Source organism: Lipophrys pholis, assembly GCF_963383615.2.
Source record: "Lipophrys pholis genome assembly, chromosome: 21".
Lineage (NCBI taxonomy): Eukaryota > Metazoa > Chordata > Actinopteri > Blenniiformes > Blenniidae > Lipophrys > Lipophrys pholis.
The window spans coordinates 6,053,538-6,069,978 of record NC_137649.1 but is presented as its reverse complement, the minus strand read 5'-3'; the positions used below and the strand labels follow the sequence as shown (position 1 = coordinate 6,069,978).

General features: G+C 42.1%; 1 protein-coding gene across 3 annotated transcripts in view; it reads right to left on the bottom strand.

The window, feature by feature from the left end:
- The window catches only part of vta1 (vesicle (multivesicular body) trafficking 1), a 58,024-nt gene extending 42,980 nt beyond the window's left edge, over positions 1–15,044 (bottom strand). For 2 of the 3 annotated variants that reach the window (XM_080490890.1, XM_080490891.1), the window contains exon 1: positions 14,845–15,043. In XM_080490890.1, coding sequence (XP_080347016.1) covers positions 14,845–14,935 — 91 coding nt within the window. In that variant the 5' untranslated portion in view covers positions 14,936–15,043. Of the gene's footprint in view, positions 1–14,844 lie in introns of all 3 variants that reach the window. The other variant, XM_080490889.1, reaches the window with a different exon arrangement.
- Positions 15,045–16,441: the final 1,397 nt, after the last annotated feature.

The following is a 16,441-nucleotide window of genomic DNA, read 5'->3' as shown; positions in this document are numbered from 1 at the left end:
GGTAAACTGACTGAAGTGGCTCAAGGGAGGTTTTATCGACATATATTAGCCCACAAGTACATTTTCATTTGTTTAATTTAATATCAAAATATTTTTTTTTTTTTTTTTATCAGGAGACGTCTTGTCATGCAGTCTGGGAAGAAAAGAAAGGAGAGGAAGGAGAGCTGCCAGGTTTGAGGTAGGGTTTTAAAATAAATGGCAGACGGATTAAATTCAGAGAGCAGAACCGATAAAGGCTGATGTTGAGTTGTCATCTGTTTTACACATAGAAAAAAAATCCCCAAACTACAGAACAGATGGAATAAATCAGGTGCAGCTCATGAAACTGAAGGATGCCATTGAGGTAATATGGTCTGAAAAACTGCACACTGCTCATAGTTTATCTGAACAGAATAAGGCCTTGTTTACACTCAACGGTGCTCAGAGCCACTGAAAACACAACTTTTTGAAAACGGATCCCAAGGTGGAACTTTTTGAAAACTCCGTCGCCCTTTAAACGGCGGAAATGCTGCTACTGTGCGTGCGCACTCTTGCCTCGATAGTGGCCTGACTCTCAGTCAATATACTCCTCGGACGTCGTAGTTTTTCTAGTTGTCTCTTGTAATGGCAATTCAGCTTTGTCGTCTGTCCATACAAACGTTTGCGTACTTGCTATCGTCACCATTTATGGTGTATTTGTTCTTTGCGCACACAGCCCCCACTAGTCGCCCAACATTTAAACTATATTGTTTTCAGCGTTTGTCGTTTCCATGTAAACACACATCCTTTTCAAAACCTTGTTTGCTGTTTAAACAAAAGCTTTTTTTTATTATTTTTTTTAACAAACAGAAAAATATTATGCATGTTCACTTAAAACTTCAATTGCATAAAGAAAAGACGCTATTAGGTGCTTGAGAGACTGCATGTTGTCCAAATACATTGCACCATAGCCCTACTGCACTAAATTAACCGTGCTGTCAAGAATGGACGCAGTCATATTGTGTCCACCAATGGGGATCAAGAATGACCCCCAATGAGGATACGATGATGTCTTCTTTGGTCTTGAGCTCTTGCAGAGGGAACATCCAGAAATTGTTGAGCATGTGTGCTTTAGTGTTTCCGTCTCATGTTTGAGTGCCTGAGTCACAGCAGAGCGTCGCTGTCCTGCTCAGCATCAAGTGGAACAATGTCCCACTTCAGAGAGGCGCGGCATGGTGGGGTGTCACTGTCCAGCCGCCAAGAGCCTGGCCGGCTTAGCGTTTCCAAAAAAGCACCAGTGTGACACACATGTGTGTTCTGCATGAAGCCACAGAGTGCACTCAACCAGTCAACAGACACACACACACACACCGAGTGGTGAAGCAGCCAGCGTGCCGGACGGCGGGCGACAAAGGAAGCCATTGTGCCATCAGCACTCGTGCAGAGCAGCAGTCAGTTTCACACTGAGACAATGAAGAACCACACAGAGGGCTGTGACAGCAGGGAGGATATGAGGCCACAGAGACAGACGAAAAACAGGCCAAAACCACGACCCAACGGCCTTTTACACACAATCCCCCCAATGGTGAAGCCCTCTGGTGGCCATTACAAGTACCGTAATGTCTGAAATCAGACACTTAATGAAACGTTGCAACAGATGGAACCATTCAGAACTGCTTGAATTAGGTGAAAAATAGAAGGCCCAGAGTGATACTAAATGAAAAGCCATTAAAGGGTCGTTTGAAAGTCGGAACAGTCGGCTCTTCCATCAAGAGCTGAGCCAAAAGAGCCAAAACTTTGAATTGTGCCAAACTATGAGGCCCTGTTTACACAACAACATGTTCCAGGGAAAATGCTGCTTTTGCGCATGCTCACCAGCGTTGTCAAAAATAGTTCTTTTGCACATATGGAAGTAGATCGACAATAATAACGGTGTCCTCCCGAGTGTCATGAATCCCAGTCCAGATTCTCCTGGGACTTGGTAGTTTTATATTTGGGAGTCACTTATAAAAACAACCCAACCTTGTCATCAGTCCACACGAACATCCGTTTTCCTCGCCATTGCTAATGTACAGCGCCAACTTGTGGCCCAACATGCCGTCGCTGGTCAGCTCTGCCGGAAAGTATTTGTTCACATGACTTTTTACAGTTTGGTAACTTCACAGAAATGTTGTGGCACCAAGAAGGACTTTTGATCTTGAAGCTGACAATAACACGTAAACCTCATGTACACAACTACGATTCCCTGCATCTACTTTGACATAAGAATATTTCACTTAAAGGTCAATTATTCATCAGGTGACCGACGCAAAATTCAATATAAAGGCTTTATATGAATGGTAACACATTTGCCCACTGGTCTGTTGTAAGTTCCCACTACAAAAATAAAGAAGCAGCACAAATATGTCTGTAACTGTTAAAGAAGCAATATTAACCTTTCGGGCTGTCATTTACTGTGGTAGCTGGTGAAAGCTTTCCACTCTACTGCCTCTTTCTCATCACTGTAACGCACGTAATGAGGAGCCAAAGATGCTTTTCAGTTCCAGACTCTTTTTTTTTTTTTTTTTTTTGCTCCTTCCTCTTTATTTTCATGTCCTTCATCGCCACAAAACGATAAACTTTAGATGAAGGTCTGCGGCGGCTGCCGGCTGACACACGCAGGAACGAGAAAAACTTGTTCTGCGGGTGGTGAGGGCGGATGAAGCGGCGTGAACCTCCCACACTGAAGGTGCTGCATACGATGTTCGGTCGAGGATGTTTTCTGTGAACCGAATGTCGCACACATCCCAGCCACGTGCACCAAAACAACTTCTGACGCCGCCACGCAAGAACAACCCGTGCTGGAAATCCTGCTGGGCTTTCTGGGGAGTTTCAGTCCCTCATTCAAAACACAACAACCACAAAACACACACCTTTGGAAAACACCCTGGAGTGCCTTCATGAGAAACTGGAAAGTGGAGAGAAATACAACTGGATACTGTTAAACTGGGAATTTTCCGGTGGGAAAGTAGTGCATTTCAAGCTTTCAAGTGAAAATGGACAACTTACACGACAACGGTGCATAGATCGACTGACTTTTTTCCAAAATGCCCCGACTCTATGTCTGCATGATCGGACAGCGCTACCCCGTATCAAGGCCATTGTAAACAACAACGTTTGCCTCCAGAGTGTCACTTCTCCTGGGACTTGGTAGTTTTATAGATGACAGTCACCGTGACAACAATCCAACTTCATCATCTGTCCACAGGAATGTCTGTGTACTTGTCATTGTTAAAGTTTATGTATTATTCTGGATGAGCAACATGAAAACGACATTAGTTTCTGCTGTTTCCATGTAAACGGACATTGTTTTCAAAATGTTGCTGTGTTAACTTTTCTGAAACATTCACTTGAAACATTGCAAACGAGGCCTCAGAGACCCCTGACAAGCCAACTTGATAGCATTTGGACAAATATTTGTAGCTTTTCAAGTTCCCAGCTCCATAATTTACTGATTCTCATAGGTTTCTACTTTTAAAAGGCAACTGATCAAAGACATTTCTTGATATTCTTTTTTAAACAGGAATCACTGAGCTACAACACACAAGCACAGAAACATTGATTACTGTACTAATAGCAGTCACATGTATAAGTAATGTCCTGTCAGCGGTGGCTGCAGAGACCAGCCAAGGCAGCCACTCCTCTCTCCGTCCTCGTCATCAACCGGTGTCTACGGCAGTTATTGTGTACACAGCAGCTTTCTATACTTGGAGGTGAAGCCTGGCAGGGTTAAAGAAGGGAGTTTTCTTTGAACACGACGGCATTCATTTAGAATCAACACTGTCAGAAAATCTTTTGAGGAGCCAAAATAATCGAAATGACTGTAAAGTGTTCTAACAGAACGCCACAGCCTCGACGCAGTTTTGACGTTGGCGTGAAGAATCTCTGCCAGCATCGTGTCTCTGGCACGAGCGGCAAGGAAGTCATTATGGAGGATAGGAGCAGGCGTTTTTCTTTTGGTGTGTGAGAATGAAACATGTTCATCGTCGCCGGAGGAATGAGGAGAAAATCTACAGTTAAAGCACCACGGCATGTGAAAACCTGGTAAAGCAGGTAAAGAAGAAGGACGAGGCTGGAGGAAACCAAAGGCGCATGTCGAGCATCATAAAATACGAGAGGAACTTTACAATATCTGTTCTGGATTTGACTGCAGGCACTACTGTAATGTCGTTCTGGCAGACGACCACAGGAGGCACAATGATGAGAAACAGCAGAGGAGAAAATACTTCATTTCTAAGTGATACAGCTTTCCATTTATTGAGGTATTTCCTTTAAAAACACTTCTCGAGAACAGGAGGTGTGCTTCACATTCTCACTGCGTCTGTGTTCAATTCCCCAGGCAGTTCCAGTGAATACTTGAAGCTGGTGCGACTAATGTTACAGATGAGACCCTGGAAGAGCTGCGAATGCAGCACAATGGTGCGGACTGGACTTATCTCCATGCTTGTGTGTGTGGTTTCATTAGAAAAAACAACGCCTCTGCAGTTTTCAGAACGTTGACGTGTAAACTGGAAACTTTTCTGAGACGAAAAGAAACAAATTAGGCGTTTTTACTTGAAACACACCAAAAGAAAAAAAATCAACAATACTACTTTTTTTTGGACTAGTATTTGGCGGAAATCCAGAGATTAATGAAACACCAGATTAAAATGGGGAAAACAGCTGCAAATAGTCGTGGTTTCAAAATATTTCCTTGTGGCGACCATGTTCCACCAAGAGAGGTTTTTTTTCAGGTAGTGGAGGTACTGTCTTCAGCTGCTACTTTGTGGGAGGTCACTTGAGAGTTGAGCAAATATGAGGATAATTCTATCTGTACTCGGGACCTTCTCTGCAACTAATTTCTCTGTGGACTAAATAACATTTTAATTAAGACTAGTCTTTTAGACCTAAAAAGTTCAGAAACACGTTCAGAGGAAAAAAGCCATGATGTCTTACAATTTACAGTCAACTCTTTAAACATTATTCCTCAAATATATTGTAGGTAATTCAGAGCCCTTTGAAGGTGCTTTAATTACAATCCAATGCTGGGAACGAATGACTCTCGATGCTATCATTTAGCGTCCCTGTAAACTGGCTAAATATAATAATGCTACCTACCTGAGATAAACAGATGTACAGTGTCATTAAGCCATGAACACATAGTTCAATGTTCAGTCAATAGCCCTCTGCCAGTTATCTATAAAACTGAAATGTTGCGCCTGAACTTCAACTCTGAAGGGATGATCCCTCAAATGAGGGACGGCAAAAAAATTACGTGACATTTTTTATTATTTCATGTTCTTTTTTAAGAAAAACTCAGTGGGACGAGGAAAGCCAATCCAGTGCTGGATTTTATATTTCTTGGTTTCCTTCAGAATTCACTTCAACAGCATCCCACTCATAGGTTTACTAATGCCAAGCTTCTTAAGTAGCTGCTGATTATCAGATTATGATGGGAATGATTACACATTACCCCAAAGAAAACCACACTTATAGGGAGCCACTGAGATTAAGCAAATGAGGAGGTTTTATCATTGCCAATGTGCCTGAATACTAGAAGTGCATTGTACAGAAACGCTGAGGGGAGTGTGCCTGTAAGGGCGGGGGTAAAGTCCCGGTATTCACCCTTGGCTCATTTATAACGTTGGCGATCCAATCAGCCTCTTTGTAACGCTGCCAAGCGCCGTCAGCCGGAGAGCTGCCGGTGAATTACACTGCTTCATTACAGCTAAACAAATCACGACGTTGACTCAACCCTCATCGATCCGCCCCGTTGCGGGGCGCAGGTGGGCTAAAATATTGGCTCGCATTAGCAGGACAATTTAGATAGACCTGCTGATGAAGAGCTGCGGTCGAGTGAGGGATGACACGACAACGGCGCGACTCAAAGGAGCCAAAACCCCATGGGGATTGAGCTTCACCTAATCAATGAACAGTTTGTTGAGCAATTAGTGGAGATTCAGGATGTTGAAGGTCCTTTCTATTCATTGAAAAAGACTTTACTGTTTTAACAATATGGCTGCATTACTTTGCTTTATATTTCTACACGGTTGATAAATCCACTGGAAAGACGAAAACATTGTGTCTTTTCACGTCGTGAAATCCTCTCACAAGTCGATGGATCAGATTTGTAGTCCAACCGCATCACAATAAACTTCAGCCGACGGCTTCATAATTGAAATACATCAAGGAGCAGAGTCATAGCGGCCAATCGCGTCTCTCGATTGAATGCCTTAAAAAGTCAGTGGGAAAAAGTGTCTGAGTGCAGCTTTTACGCAACGTGGCTCGTTCTCGCTCGGCAGGAGGCGACTGCTTACCGAACTCAACGGCGGGACACGTTTACCACCACCTGATAGCCAATTAGTGAGCGCCTCAACACCAGTTTGTGGAGAAAGTTAGAAACAAGAACATGATTGACGAGAATAGTCATAATAACTGGAGACACTTTTACTCGTAAAATACCTCCATCAGCATTTCTATCATGAGGAGCTTGTTCGGTCCATATCTTTAAAGACCTTGAAAATGTTTTTGCTCGCTTGCAATTCAGACAATAAATTCATGGATGGATGATATAGCTTGAGCGTTACAGAGTTTATTTATGAAGGTTCCTGCTTGTCTGAAAGGCATCTGTGGCTTTTCATGGAGGCAAGCTGCTTGCACCACCGCTCTGAGCCTAGGATTATATTTGAGGCAATGGAAAGCACTAAGAATGTACGAAAAAAAAAACAAAAAAAAAAAACAACAACACTGATTTCATCCATATTTTGCATGAATTCCACGATATGGCAACTCCGCTTTCCTGTCGTCGCTGTGCATATATTATCTTGAAAAATACCACATGGCATTCTCATAATTCAAAAGGATGCAGACTATTTTAAATTTGCTGCAGCAGGATGTTCATTTAGGGCTTTTCCACAAAGATCCAGCAGCTACTCTGGCTGCAGCTGATAAAATCTACAACAGACACAAAGTGGAGACTGCAGCAAAGCAAAGAGCTTCAGTTATCTTATAAATAGTCCTTTTCCCCTCACTTTTGCCGTGTTTGCCGCTCAGCTGGGAGTCTCTGCAAGCGTCAACACACTCTGAACACCGCTCCGTGTTGGTTTTGGAGCAGTTTTATCAATTTGATTGTGTTCGACGAGTTGTTTGCTGCTCCTACACATGACAGCCCGGCAGAGGAGAAGTCGCACACTGCTGTACTTGTGTCACTCTTCAAATATCTCTCAGCTGCCGACATTTCCTCTGAGTTGACAAACTGTTAACACAGGAGCTGCAAAGCTGTACGCGACAGTGAAAGCCAAACTCTTTGGTTCTTTTCTGCTATCAAATCAGCATAAGTGTGTGAAGAGCCTTTTAGCTCAAGACATATTGCATCTATTTGTACTCCCAACATTCTGATGTTGAAGCAATAACTTCCTTCTAAGTGAACATTCATCAACCTGTCTCTCTCGTCTCAGGCCCAGAGTCCCAGAAACATGGTGCTGCTGACCTCCAGTGGTCTGGCTGGATCACTGGTCCTCGCACAAGTGGCTGCATTCCCAACAGCCCACATTAATCATGCTGAGAGGAAGAGCCACAAGGCAGTGGCACGACGAGAGCAAACGGTTCCTTCTGCTCATGCGTGTAAACAAACATGGCGGCCCCCGTAGTGGTACGACTCGTGCTACGTGTTCTAGTTTTATAGTCCATACCAGTAGAATAATAGCTGAGACTCATCAGCCCATACGAATGTCGGGTTCTCTTGATTTTGTTCACATTTATAGAGTATCGTTCTCCGCGCATGTCTGTGTGGTTTGATTACAAGATCCTCCCATGGCCTGAAATACTAACTACATCGTTGTCAGTGTATCCGCTCCTGCAGTGTAAATGAAACACTTTTTTTGGGGGGGGTTTTAACGAATTGGGTGTTGTCACATGAAATGCTGTCGTGTAAATGGGGCCTTTGTTAAATCTTATCTGGTACCGACTCGATCAGCCACAATCACAATAAGCTGCCTCTGTTCTTTCCCACGAAAGCAACTCTCTGCTTCACTTTATTTCCATTGAGTCCCAAATAAAAAGCAGCAGCAGCCACATTACATGCTTGTTCACCTCGTTCATCCATCGTCACTGGAGTGACTCGAGTGACACCAGGACAGTTCGCCTGTCCTTCACACGACAACACAGCCAATCAGAGCTTCACACACTCACACCTACAGACAAGCACATGTCTTTGGACTGTGTGATTAAACCAAAGCACAAAACGGCAGAGTGAACTAGAATTTTGGAACGGCACGGTACAGTAAAGCATACCCAGACCTAAATCTGTTGCGAGGTTCCACACCAGAGAGTATGGTTCAAATGTAGGCGGAGTTGTGAACGGCGGCTTAATTACGCGGGCGTGTGATGTCATTACGCGACAGCAGACGCGGGACAGGCGTGAAACACATTTGGGAATCCCGTCCTCTGCTGTTGTTGCGTCTGCATCCCATCAGAACACCAGGCTTCTGAGTAGCGCGCTGACATTTCAAAAAAACAAGTCAACAAAACACCACTGAGTGAAAAGCGGCGTATGTAAACAACAACAAGAGGGTGTATACGGCCGGTGGGCTATTTAAATATTGCGGCCTTATCAAGAGTGACGATCGTCGCCACCAATCAGCTGGCGGCCGTGTTGTAGCTCCTCCTTGTGGAGCCTGTACCAATGTGCGCGGTATCTCAATGAATAGGTTATGGAACATGGGAATCGTTGGGTACGGTACTTTCAGAACCATCTACAGCTTTTGTCAGAGGAAACACACAAAAACCTATACTGTACCAGCACATGCTGCGCAGTGGAAATGAGTCTTTTGAGTTTCCAGCAGCTAAGTATAACTGCCGGCTGCCGTGAATTTCAGTTAATTAGGCTCCGTTGTTTGTGGCCTTAGTTGACCACCTTTTATCAAACCTGTTACTTTTTATTTCTCGTTTCAGCTCACTGCTTAACATGCTTAACAATGTAGTTCTTTAGTTTGCCCTTTTGGCTTGTTTGTGTGGATTTAGTAACCTTGTTGATTGCGATCTTGTTTGGCGCGGCCTTCCAGAGTAAAAGTAGCCTTTTGTTTTATTTAATCATTCTGCTTTGTTTATTCAGCCAGCAGGTACTGCCCTCTTTGGTTTTTGCTAGTTAGAAGTGGTTCCTTTTTGTTGAGTTTCCTTTTGGCTCCTCCACTCCCCACAGGCAGGATAGGTTTTCCATCTTTTTTGTTGGCATTACCCGTTAGGCTCTCCTTTAGTTCTGTACAGTGTTTTAATATGAAAATCTACTCATACTGAAAGGCTACAATAAAACTGCACTTTAGCCACCAATTCCACCTGGATTTTGTTATTTCCTCTCCTCGCTTTGCCTCTGGTGGAGCTGTGTTGTAACACCTCACCATAACAGGTGTTTAAATTTCGCAATCTCAATCAATCACATGTCTAGATACTAGTCATGTGAGGCCCCCGGCACTGTCTCAGTATATCTGTCCAATCACAGACACGATTTAGCACAGATCCACGGTTCCATCAAAAATACATGGTAATATTGAAAATTTAACTTTTCTAGGAAAGCGATGCAGAAGTGCTGACTAATTAAACATATTCAACAATTCTGCTGCCAATAAATTAAAATGAATCTAAGGCGAGTACACGGACATTTGTATGGACAAACGAGGAAGTTGGATTGCTCTTTCGGTGACTCAACTGCAAAACTACGAAGTGTACGAAGGAGTATATGGCCTGGGAGAAATGACACTCTGGTGACCGCTATTGTTGTTGATGATCTAATTGCACATGTGCAGAAGGACTGTTGTGTTTTCCTCTATTACCACGGTGACAGAGATGAAGCTGAAGCCAAAAAGTTCCATCTTGGGAGCGGTTTTCAAAAAGTTGCATATTCAGTGGCTCCGAGCAGCGTTGTCATGTAAACAGACAAACTACCCAAGTTTGGCTTTTTCACTTTAAAGGAGACATATCATGCTTTTAAATCCTTCCTTCTTACATATAAATCATACAGTTGTGGTCTATATAAAGCGGAACTGCAATGCTTGGGTCTGAATTCCTCATTATTATAGCTCCACAGGCCCCTTTTCTACCCCTTTTCTGATGTGCTTCTGAGAGCAACTCGTTTTGGGGCGGTCTCTTCATACCCCGCCTCCTCTCCAGGTTGCAGAGGTGACACTCGGTTCAACTCCAACCTGTTCGGCCATCTTTGTAGTTTGATAGAACAGATACAATTATCTAGCGGCGCAGAAACTTTATATTCACTCATTATTTACAAAATGTCAACAACGGAAGATTTGTCCATCCAGCCATACATGTTGGAGCCAGAGTCGGACCCGGCGGAGCGAGATGAAAATGACGATGATGCACCTACAGAACAACGTCTTCATATGGATGTAACGCAATGGTGTGTTACTATATTTACACTAACTTCTCCATCCATGCCCACTACTACAATACTGCCTGTATTACAGCGACTATTTAACACAGAAGTTACATTATAATCTAAAACGAGCACACAGCGCTAACATATGAAGACGGTGCAACTGCTAATGCTAACAAAACAATGACAGGGACGTCTTATCATCACACGTTTTAGCGTTATATACAGCTTACCGAAGTGCTCTGTTCGTCGTCTCCATAGATAGAAGGAACTGACCGCTCAATCAGACGAAGTCTTTCGGCAAATCCTTCTTTATACTGGCGGAGGTTGTTGAAGCAGTCGTCCTTAAAGTGCTTCGCGCACACAAAAATGACCTTACCCACAGATGTGGGTACATTTCTGTGAAAAATAAAACTCAACCAGGCACTTCGAAAAGGTTCTGATGCTGGGAGACGGTGTAACAAAGCTTGTGGGTTACTACATCCAACAACCGAACATTTCCACTTATCCTCTCGTAACTTCGGCACCCTTAGGTTGGACTACAAAATCGCAGCGAGAAACAAAAATGGCGGATTGCTCGAAGTGTCGATGTCCTAATTTGGCAGTTCCGCCGGGAATACTGTGACGTAATAGTTCAAAAAACGTAATAGAGAATAGAAAAATCGAAACGGTTCGCAAAATATGACCAAAACAGAATATAAAGATATCAACGGAGCACCTGAAGAGACTACTTTGAACTTTTCTGTACTTCTAAACACTCTAAATATACAACAACATGCATTTAAGGGCTAAAAAAGTGGATTTAGCATGATATGTCCCCTTTAAAATGTTGTGCTGTAAACTGTCCATGACAGACAGTCCTATGTGAAACGCATTGAGCACATTCCTAATGATCCAACACCGAAAATTAAGTTTCCATACATTCCCCAACCATTCACACATACGTCACCAACTTCAATTTATCCCGTTCCCATCAGGGCCTCTCACCATCACCTTCACCTTCTGTGATCTGTAGCCAATAAGGGATCGGTAATGAGCTACACAGAGACTGTGATTGGCTGCATTCCCATAGAGAGACCGAGTGAATAAATCCCGGTAAAATGCTCTACCTGTGACTTCTGGACAATTCCAGCCTGACGGATATGAACAGAGACTGCCACAGTTCTGTTTGTCTGAACTTTAATGTCTTTCCCCCCCCAAGTTATTGTCACACAAACTTGAACCTTCACGCTGTTTGAAGGGTTAAATAGCAGACCTGCAGACACTCACACCCACTGGGGGAAACAAAGCGCCAGTTACGGTTGTTTATTACCATATTCAAATACCAACCTCTCTCATTACGTTGCTCATAATTGGTCACGAGACGCATTGTTAACATTTACATCGAACAGAAGATTTAACTTCGCTGTCACAGAGAAACGAAACATGCAGGAGCAGGAAGCCAGAAGTATGTAAACTCTTGGTATCTTTTCTTTATTTTTAATTATTGGCCATAAGATGTGATGTTAAGTTTGCTACAGACTGTGCAAACTTAACGTAGTTGCACAGCTGCACTGTACACTTTTCATTTCATATGTTTAGTATGTTTGATTGCAAAACATCAATCTCCACTGATTGAGCCCGAATTTAAACAACAATTTTCAAGTGAAAATGGAAATCTTGTATTGCGCTCTTGGTGTCCGTTTATACAAAAACGGTGCTCGGACTCATTGAAATGCAAAAGGTGAAGCTTTTCGAAAATGCTCAGGCTCCATCTCTGTGGAAATGTGAGGGGGGGGGGGGGGGGGGGGGGGGGTACGCCACCCCTCTGAAACACTGCTCGTATGGATGGCATATAAAGCTTTAAGAGAATATCATTCCCAGAGTAAAATAAAGTTTGGGCCGCTTTGAAATTGCAGGGCTTGTCTGTATACTTGTGAGTTTTAGAAGGAAGTCAAATTTCATCACCAACTGATGCAGAAAAAACAACAACATGTAAAAAGGCTTTCTACTTCTACCCGTCAGTCAAAAGGTAGCTTTGGATGTGTTTGTTTTTTTATTCTGCTTTTCTCTATGCAGCTCCCAACATGCCACGGCCCAACTAGGTCAACAGCATACCCTTGCTGCAGTGATGCCCGTGGATTCTATACTATCAATCAGAAGTCATCTTAGATGCTTTGACCTACTTCAGGAAAAGTGAAGCTGTACTCAGAGTAGCTTTCGACACTGACAATGTTACCATGATCACCTGCACAATGTGGAAATGTTATCCAGAGAGAAGCAGCTGGAACGGACTGCAACGGGTGGCTTCTGGGATGAACATGTGCATGATGCATTGATAAATTCTAATACGTTCACAGGTTTTTATTACATGATTGTAATGCTCCGTGTCTTAGTCATTCAAAGAAGAACATAATCCAGCTGCACGTGTCAGATTGGACCAGAAAGAGCAAACATTTCACAAATTTTAAAGGCTCTGCATTGGCTTTAAAATTGATTTTACGATAGCGTTATTCATTTATAAATCCTTCAATGGTCTTATTCCTACATATTATCCCAGATTACTTTTACCTCGTGAGCTTTTTAGAGCTCTCAGGCTTTCAACTAATCCCAAAAGTTAGAACAAAAACTGTGTAGAGAGGCATATTTTTATCACTACGGCCCACATCTGTAGAACAGCCAGTCTGATGAGCTGAGGGCAATGCAGAATGTCCAAATATTTAAGACACAAAGTGAAATAGCCCTTCCTCACTCTTTGTTGCCTCGACTTTACATTCAGTCTTTGTAAGTGTCTTTGAGTCCAGGAATTACTGTGTTTGTTTTCATTGTGTAAAGCAGTTTGTGCGACATTACTTTCATCTGAATAGTCCTATTGTTATCATCCGAAAGGGCAGCGGTTTCCAAACGGGTTTACCTTGAAGCCTGCTCAGATTGCCCCAGAGGAACCGTTTACACAACAACGTTTTCAAGTGAGAATGGAAAACTTTCGTCGCATGTCCGTTTACATGGCATGTCGGAGTCACTAAAAACACCTTTTTTTGAAAATGGCTCCCAGGGTGGAACTTATCGAAAGCGCTTTGACTCCGTCTTCGAGTAGACAGAGGAAACTGCAACTTTTCTGAACCACAGCCGGGGTAAATACTTCTTCTGCACCTGCATGAGTAGATGGGCAATAACAAAACCCTCCAGAATGTCATGATTCCCGGTCCATACGAATGTTTGTGTACTCCCATTGTTAATGCTTACTTATTGTTCTCTGCACCCATGTGTGTGTGGTTTCATTGCAAAAACAACCAACGGCACCCAACACTGGCCCGGCATGAAAACAACATCTTTTTCAATGTTTCTGCCGTTGCTGTAAACAGACACTGTTTTCATGACGTTGCTGTGTAAATGCTAAACTTTTCTAAAACAGAAATACAAAAGCGATGCATTTTAACCTGAAACTGTGTAAAGTGTAAACTGTGTTCCCACAGTCTGAAGAAAAAGATGTAAGTTCCCACCCTCCTCACCTGTGGAAAAAACCTTGACACACTCACTTATTATAAATCAGGGGTTTAAACAGTTTAATTTGCTTGGACTTTCCATTAAACAACAGATTTAAAAAAAATTCTGTATCTAACTCAAAGCGTTTACTTGATTTATTCTCCTTTTTGTGCCTTTCTCAGTCAGTGCACATGCACAAGATGCATTCAGCCTGTAGCATTCATTCCCATATTATTTCTCTCTTTTTATTTTATTTCAACCTTTCTTCAACACTTTTGGTTTCCTTTTTCCATGTGTGTAATTTTTTCTTCACTCTCTCCAACATGCCTTTTTCTTTTTCAACAGACTTCACAGTGACTGGACCTGTTTCTCACTGAATACTTTCCCTCTGGTATTAATAAAGTACTTCTATTCTATCAATCACCTTGTTTCAATGTATTTTCTTTATTTCCTTGTCAAGCACCGTGTCGGAATGGTGCTACAGAACTACATCTGCGTTGATTGCCTTTGTACGGACACAACAAAACTGAATCTGAATTAACACAACTGTATTTGTACAACATGAGGTTTTATAAACACTGTTTCGAAATTTCGCTGATTAAATTAAGCTGTTATTGTAATGATCAGACATAGCCTTGTTTTCTAATGACCACACATTCCTTTGACAGGGCATTCAAGTCGATAATGACTTAATAACTTTAAGGAGTACGTTATTCAACGCTTGTGCTTATAGAAATTGAAGTTTTGAAGGAAAGTGATCTTTATTTGAGGTATATATATCCTCGGTGAGCTTTGAGAAATATAACAACTTTCACTGTCATTGCGTTTTAAGCTTATACATTAAGTTTGAAGTGCCTCAGCGAGTACCGATTAAGATATTTGAATCTCGTAGCTGTAAGAGAAATCAGGTGGGTTTTGAACAGCACATATCTAAACTTCCGGGTGTAGATAGTTGTTAGCTAAGCTGTTAGCTGTCAGGGAAACAAAGCTGCGGTGCTAACCGCTAACAACAGACTTACAGTAGTACGCCACCACCGGGTCTCGCTTCTCATGTTCCTGCGCGGTCCGCAGGTGATGCTGGAGGGCTTTGAGCTGAGCCGGTAACGCCATTAGAGTCTCTTAAACGCGGTCCGAGAAGCAAAAGGACATCAGTTTTCGAGTCAGTGTTGTTGTTAGCAAAATGCTGCTTGCACTTCCGCGTGCTTATCCAATAGGAGTGGCCGCCTGGGCGTGGTTGATGACGTCACCTGCACGCTCAGTTTATGAGAGCGGCACTAAAAAACGCAAATAAATAAATGAATAAATACAATTTATAATGAAAAGAAGTAAAGTAAAGTTTAATTCAATCAAACAAAAATAAATAAAACAAAGCTAAAAAAAAAATTGGATCATGATAAAAACATACCATGCACTGTGCATTCATCGTATGTAAACTCAGAGTGATGTGATTTTAAGGATGCAGTCATTAATGAATGCTTCTGTGAAATGGGGGCAAGACAAAAAGTAATATTTTTTTGGAGGAACACAGCTCAAAGCCTAAAGACATTATTAGTAAGTATATAATACCTATATTAGTAATTTATTTGCTTGAAAAAACCTTTTGATTGATACTGCAGATTATAATAGCATAACAATCTTTTTAAACATTGACACACATATTTACCTTTGCCAACAAAAGTTGGGGGACCAACGAAGTTGGCCGAGAAGGTTATGTTTTCATCTGCATGTATTTATTTATTGGTTTGTTTGAATGTATGTATGTATGTATGTATGTATTTTACCAACTTTTCTCAAAAACGACTCCCCCGAATTCCATGAAATATTCAGGGATGATTTGTCCAAGGACCAATCGATTAGATTTTGGAACGTTAACACCAAACCATTTCTGAATGAAACCCCAAAAACTGTGAATAAATTTCCCATACGAAGCGGATGAGAGAGGCACCTCATGGAAGAGATCAGCATCTGTTGTGATGGAGATGCTCCCTGCTCAGTGTTTCACACTGTGACGTAGCTACCTGACCCACCTAGTTAGCATCAACAATAAACTCGATTCCACAAACAAATGTGCTGTTGGTGTGGGTCTGCTACCGAGTGGCCGTTGTTATCGGCTGTTATTACGATGGCTTGTATGTGTTAGAAATCGTATTTATTTTCAGACTGTAAACAGCTTTTGTTTATATGTTGCACAAACAGTAAAGATAATACAAACGATAATACGAATCATGAAAACTTACAACGTAAAAAGGATCACATAATAAGTGAGAGCACCGTGTCTCATGATCACTTCCTGTTGTTTCATCTCTGCAGGTTTAAAAATCTGAGTAATTATAGTAGCTTCCATATATTTGATGTAAATTATGGTAAAAGTATGGCAGATATGAGTATTTCAATGAAGTTTTTCAAAGTTTCTTTAACTTTAAGTGAGCCTGAAGCTGCTTTAATCAGCTCATTTCTAGTCGGTACCATGATATTCATGGTCAGGTATGTGTGTCTCAGTGCCAACGAATGAACTCTACCCTGTGGAATTGCAGCTATACTGTGTAAAAACTCCCACATGAGTCAGGTTATAAATCAGTGTTTGCACTCTGGTTTGAGTTGTTCTGATTTATAAAT